Consider the following 6,937-nt stretch of genomic DNA (forward strand, 5'->3'; position numbering starts at 1 on the left):
CCCAAAAGCATAACTATGTACTAAAACACAATAGGGATGCACCAATACCGATACTGGTATCGGTATCGGGCCCGATACTGGTCTCCTGTACTTGTACTCGTACTCGTTAAAATGCCCCGATACCAAACGCGATACCACACAGCATGTGATAAGCGCCATGTTCAAACAAAGAAACACTGACAACAGAACATTTACAAATGCAATAAAAATATCGGTATCGGCAAGTACCAAAAATAGTATTGGTATCAATGCTATATCAAGCTCCAAAAGGATAAAAAAAACACCACAAAAATGAAATGAAAATAGCCCATATACAATCTGTGTGACAAAGTCTTCTGAAGCAAAAATAACAGCACACTGGTTTGGAAAAACATGAGTATGAGTATATTATGGCAGAATTTTCATTTTTGGGGAAACTATTCCAAACATGAGTCTCATCATGTTTCTTGCTCATGTATAATCTATTAATCTTAAATTTGGATTTTTTTTTTTTTACTGAAAACATCAAAGTAAATGCATTTCTGTGTAATTCTAAGAAATGAGGCCAGAAAGCGATGTTGTCCTTGAATGAGACAGGACTGAAGTTCTTTTAAGTCTCTGATCTTGGCTGCAGTCACAGTGTGGTGCTGAGCTGTCCTTTCAGATTACCTCCTCAACAAAGAGGATACAGGCCTCCTGAGTGAGGTCACAACATGGCTTAATGACTTTCAGAGGACTGTCCCAAGAACACAGGCTCTCAGAGTTACAGAGGTTGCATACACAAGAAAAGACTCTGAGATGTTCTTCTGAGACCTTTTGCCTCTGTCTGACAATGACATGCATTCACAGACACTCCATCTTTCATCTTCGAGTTTATGACAAATATGAAAAACAAATGTGCCAATTTCTTAGAAATGTAATCTTTGTTTTATTTCATGTGGTTTTGAAAAAAAAAAACTAAAAAAACGTCATGTGATGTGTACAGATTGTAGTAATTACTTTTAAAACATTTTTAATATATACTTTTCAAGGTAAAACCTTTTTGTTGTAATATCATGAATTATTAAATCATAAACATCATGTTTTTACTGAGTCACACAACATGATCTGAACTAATCTTGTCATAAAAAGTCAAATTTTTTTTTTATTTTAAGGTACTTTCTGGCCTTGACACATCGTCATGAAGGTTTGTACAAAAGATTTCTTAAATATTAATTAACAGTGAAGAAATTTTGTTAGAATGGTTTATGAATCTATAAAATAATAATAGTAATAAAATGTATGCAAACTCTTCAATAATGTTTTCTTTTCAATAATCATTTTAATAAGGCTTTTTTTTCTTCCTTGTGATATCAGAATGTATTATTTTTGACTTAATGAAAAAATAAAAGAAAATTAAAAACATTTCCCTTAAAAATAAAAGAAAATTAAAAACATGCTCATTACAGGAGAGGTGCATTCAAGTCATTGTATGAATTGGATTGTTAATGTCTTTTTGAATTAATTAACAGAAAAATTCTGTTAATTTTTGGACAGAAAATTAACATCACGTTATTGACCAATTTTTGTCTCACATGTGCACAGAGAATGAGAGTTTGATATTAGCTTGATATGACTTTGCAGCTGCTGTATCCATGCTGAGATACAAGAGTAAAAACTGTATAATGACTGTACCTTAAGAACATCTTCATCTGTGGAGCTGCAGTCAGCAAATTCAGAGACATCCATTACAGAACCATCCTGTTCCACAGCAATGGTTCGTACTCCCACCGTAACCCTCTTACCAGTCAGCACGGCAGTGTTCAACAGCTCTGTGTCCTTCACAGGGGACAGGGATCAAAGTTACATTTTGGATCTTAATACTGAGCTAAGCTTAAACTTTAGCACTCCTGTGAATGGAGGTCAGAGATTTGACATGTTATGATAACACTATGCAATCTAGTGATGAAGTTAATGTCATAATATCAGTGCACTTTTAACACCATTTCACAGGTAAAAAAAAAATAGTATGTTCAGGGACACAAAGCGGATTTTAGGTTGGAATGGAGTGTGTCAATCTATTTAGATAATCTGGGCCAGAGATGCCAGGGCTGTACAGTGCGACATATATGTCGCACGTGCTACAAAAAAACTGGTCTGTGCGATGAATAAATCACTATTTGGACTGATACAACTTTATGTAATCAAAGTAATTTTAATGAGAACAATTGAAAAGCAAAAACGGATTATTTTACGTGACAAAACCCCATTTCCCAATATTGTCTCCAGCGAATGGGAAGCACCAGCTTAGTGGGATAAACCTCTGAACTTTAAAGATCCTGACAGATGCAAAATGCCAGCTCACATAAATGAAACAGGTTTTCAGGAAACAAAGGTCACTTAATTTAACTTTATGTAATGCATTAAAAATAAGCCTAAGCTATATTAATATTGTTTTGCTTAAAATGGGAAAAGGAATTTGCCATTACCATTAGGCTGATCAAACAGCACTATTTTGTTCATGAATAAAAATAGTTAGATTAATTTCTTATCCAATATAATGCTCTCTGAAATGAGAAAATGCCTTGCCCTGTAAAACCGATCTAAAAGCAACCAGCAAGCTGCAAATCATGGATTTCCCACACCCTTGGCTGTCACTGGGGCACCGGTAACACTTTAGTTTAGGGACTAATTCTCACTATTACCTAGTTGCTTATTAGCATGCATATTACTAGCATATTGGCTGTTTATCAGGGTTGCCAGGTTTTCACAACAAAACCCACCCAATTGCTACTCAAAACTAGCCCCATGGCGTTTCGACGGGGCTCCCCCGGTAAAAATAGTGTTCTGGGGGGGTAAAATACCTGTTTTTTGATGGGGTTCCCCTGGTAAAATTCGCATTCCAGTGGGTAAATATCACATTAATGAGGAAGCATCAACCCGCGTACATGAAAAACAACCCAGTGTTGATCTGGGTGTTATATTATATAGCAACTTGTCTTTTGAAAATCATATTTCCCATGTTACAAAAACAGCATTCTTCCATCTTAGAAACATTGCCAAGCTACGAAATATGTTACCTGTTTCTGATGCAGAAAAGCTAGTTCATGCATTCATGACCTCTAGACTGGACTATTGTAATGCACTGCTAGGTGGTTGTCCTGAATCTTCAATAAACAAGCTACAGGTGGTCCAAAATGCAGCAGCTAGAGTCCTTACCAGGTCAAAAAAATATGATCATATTACCCCAATTTTAAAGTCTCTGCACTTACATTTCTGCCATATGTACATTGACTGACAGTCACCACTGATAAGCTACCACTAAATATTGTAGAAACTTAATTTGCTGTAAAGTTGCTTTGCAATGATTTGTATCGTGAAAAGCGCTGTACAAATAAACTTGAATTGAATTGTTGAAGTGTTGTTTAACAGTGTTAAAGTAGCCCAATTCCACGGGAAAACTATAGACTTGGCAACACTGCTGTTTATTAGTATTTAAAAAGCACATACTAATGCTTTATTCTGCATGACCATATTTTAGATCCCTTAATCCTACTCCATAACTACAGTAAACTTAATAACTACCTTACTAACTATTAATAAGCAGCAGATTAGGGGTTTACTGAAGAAATAGTCGTAGTTAATAGTTAGTAAATAGTGAGAATTGGTCCCCAAACTAAAGTGTGACCAACATTTCTTATACTTAAGTTACATTTTTTGTATATCTCTTATAAGTATAAAAAGTAGAAAGAAAGTATACTCTCCTAAAAAAGTACTGGCAAACATTTTCTGTCCTGTGCTGCTTTCAGATTTCTGGGACAGTGTCCAGCTGTATATTAGAGCTGCTACAGAAAATCTGATTGATTATGCCTAAATCTGCTCATGTTTGGACACAATCCAAAAGTCAACACGATCGGTCTTGCAGATGAAGCTTATCGCATTTACAAGTTGTGTGTCAGTGCCGAGCCCTTGGTACCCTGCTGGATCAATTCTGTCTTTCAAAATGCCAGTGAATAAGTAATGAAGATGCTTTACAGTCTCAGATAGAAACTTCAGACAGAGACGTTTTATTTATTCGTATATTTTTGTTACTATCTTTAATGAATAACCTTAACCTACCACAACTAGAGGAGCCAGACCTACAAAGTCTCTCTGAGTGGTGTAGATCCTCATGGTGCCTTCAGACGCCCCCATCATTTTGATTTCATCAGGAAGCGTCAACTCCCACTTAATCACCTGAATCTCTGATTGATTGCTGACATCCTCCACTTCAAAATCCATCTGAAGAACTGCTTGGAGTTTACTTAATCTGAAACAGAATGTGCCATTAAACACTTCAAGCTATATACTGTAAACCCTTCTGTGATCAAACTGTCAAACTGCTGCATTTGCAAGTTGCTCTGTTTAATTCTACATAATAATTGTACATTGATCATATACCGTTGTTGCCATTTACACAATTTTACTTGCATAATGTGACATATTTCCTAGGGAAAATAAGTAGGGCAGAATGTGGTTTTGGTCATCGGGAACTGATTATATGGTAAAAAGTAAATGGGGTCAATTTTGATTTCATGTTGACTTTAAAAGATACATAGCTTTTGGTATCAACCTTTCAGCAATCAGCAAAGCATATCATTTTAACCTCTTGGTAGTGCAATCCTGTCAATGTGCAGCATAATGCTTTCGATAGAACATGGGATCACCCATAATCTGATGCATCTGTCTCAAATTTTAGCTTTAAAATGCACAGCTTTCAAGCTCTGGGGATGAACCAAAGAGTTCCGATGGCTATTTTGTGTCGAAGGCATACTTGTATATAAATGCGTGCATGGATATGTTTGTACAGCCAAAAAGACAATTATTTAAAAAAAACTGGGATTAACATAGAAATGACTTTTGAAAAAGTCCTTGATAAAATAAGCTAGTGATTTACATTACTCCACAAACTATTGTAAAAATGTCTTAAAGGGTTAGTTCACCCAAAAATGAAAATTAGCTCATAAACTACTCACCCTCAAGTCATCCTAGGTGTATATGACTTTCTTCTTTTGGACGAATCCAGTCGGAGTTATATTAAAAATTGTCTTTGATCTTTCAAGCTGTTTAATGCCACTCAGCGGGTGTTGCATGCATCAGTCCAAAAACACTTAATTAAAATGCGCCCATCCATAAAAAAAAAAGATGAACTACTTGCGTACATATGCACAATTTTACCATTGTGTTTTTGAGCAAGGATCCACTTCAGGTTACTTCAAGGGACTTCCTCTGCAGTAAGATGCACTGTAAGTCACCTTGAATTTAAGCAGCTGCCAAATGAATTAATGTAAATACATATGCATAGCACATTTGCATAATTATCAAGCATTATACTATGAGACTGCTGAAGAATTATTCCTGGTTCTATTGGTTTCAGGCAGGTTTTGGGACTTGTTGAGTTAGTTAGACGTTCGGCTTGAGGAAGTTTAGCCCGAATGGTTCTTGGGGCCAACGGTTATAGAATCCCAACCCTGTGCCAATGGCCCGCAGTAGTTCGTGTAAATAATTTAGCACCTGGTCTAATCTTACCAAGACCTTGGTGTTCATGCCCTTTAGAATTTATCAATGAATGCCTCATGTCTCCATAGACACACACACACACTCATAATATAATGTAGAGGAAGTAACAGGTGACATCTGTAGAGGTGGAAAATTGTTTTGGGGGAATTTACCAGCGAACTTGCATTACCACATGCAAACAGGCAGCGATCGTTAGTGCAGAAGTGGTGAGTTTGTGTGTGTGTATATGTGCCCTTTGGGGGTTTCGAGGGGGTGTGTTTGTGTGAATGGTGTTTTGAACATCTGTTGCGGCTCAGGTGTCAGATAAACTGTCACCCGTTTCAGCACAGAGGGACAGCGGAGTAGCTTTAAATGTCTTTTCCATACTTACACATGTGCTAAATGCACCCTCCCATCGCACTGGCATAGAAACAGGTGCATGGGAGTGTTTCTTAAAGGAATAGTTCAGCCAAAAATGAATTTTGTGTTCCACAAAAGACAGGAAGAGATTAATTTTTATTATTGGGTAAATTGTTCCTTTAACTACCTAAATGAACTTCCTGTTAGTTATTAGCTGCATCATTAGATGAAAGAAAAAGGAAGAGATCAGGGGATGGAAATAACAAAACGGATGTGTAAGAGAAGCAGAGGCGGCGTGTCCTGAAGTACACAGACTCTGATCCCTAGAGAGCAAATCTGAGCACGCTAACAGGGTAAATACAGGAAGGAAACAGGCTTTCTAATGGGCAGCCCTTACACATGTTTACGTTGCTCTTAGGCATTCAGAGATCAAGTGTTCAAAGATCATGAGTCTGTGGAATAAACACACATGCAAATTCAAAGACACATTGAATCCTCAGATGCTCCTCCAGTTGTCTTCAGTTTCTCATCTAGTTCTTCCTGGGAGGTTCTTATGTTTTGTAATTCAATTTTAGTGAAGTTACTGGACAATTATAGTACTATTCAGAAAGATATTTTTTGAGAAGAAATTAATACTTTTTAAAGGGTTAGTTCACCCAAAAATGAAAATTAGTCCATAAATTACTCACCCTCAAGTCATCCTAGGTGTATATGACTTTCTTCTTTTGGACGAATCCAGTCGGAGTTATATTAAAAATTGTCTTTGATCTTTCAAGCTGTTTAATGCCACTCAGCGGGTGTTGCATGCATCAGTCCAAAAGAAGTTAAATAAAAAGCGCCCATCCATTAAAAAGTGAATCACATGGCTCCGGGGGTGAACAAAGGCCACCTATAGCGAATTGATGCGTTTTTGTAAGAAAAATATTCATATTCAAAACGTAATTGTGACGAGTGGGGGCGGGGCCGAGAGCCGTGGGAACGGAGCGAGGCCGGTGGAGTAATTGATAATGTAACAACGTTTGTAGTCACGGGAAGAAGGAGGCGGGGAACGGGGAACATTTAAAGAAAACTTTAATAAAAT

At 36.9% G+C, this 6,937-nt stretch overlaps 1 protein-coding gene across 1 annotated transcript in view; it reads right to left on the minus strand.

Moving 5' to 3' along the window:
- The window catches only part of LOC107717958 (transmembrane protein 132C), a 42,254-nt gene that overhangs the window by 6,814 nt on the left and 28,503 nt on the right, over positions 1 to 6,937 (minus strand). Inside the window, exons 4-5 of the mRNA XM_016524864.1 lie at positions 4,078 to 4,267; positions 1,654 to 1,797 (exon numbers count right to left, since the gene is read on the minus strand). Of these exons, the coding sequence (XP_016380350.1) occupies positions 1,654 to 1,797; positions 4,078 to 4,267 (334 nt within the window). The remainder of the gene's footprint in view (positions 1 to 1,653; positions 1,798 to 4,077; positions 4,268 to 6,937) is intronic.

The sequence above is a fragment of the Sinocyclocheilus rhinocerous genome, unplaced genomic scaffold (assembly GCF_001515625.1).
Source record: "Sinocyclocheilus rhinocerous isolate Xijiao unplaced genomic scaffold, SAMN03320098_v1.1 scaffold9548, whole genome shotgun sequence".
Taxonomy (NCBI): domain Eukaryota; kingdom Metazoa; phylum Chordata; class Actinopteri; order Cypriniformes; family Cyprinidae; genus Sinocyclocheilus; species Sinocyclocheilus rhinocerous.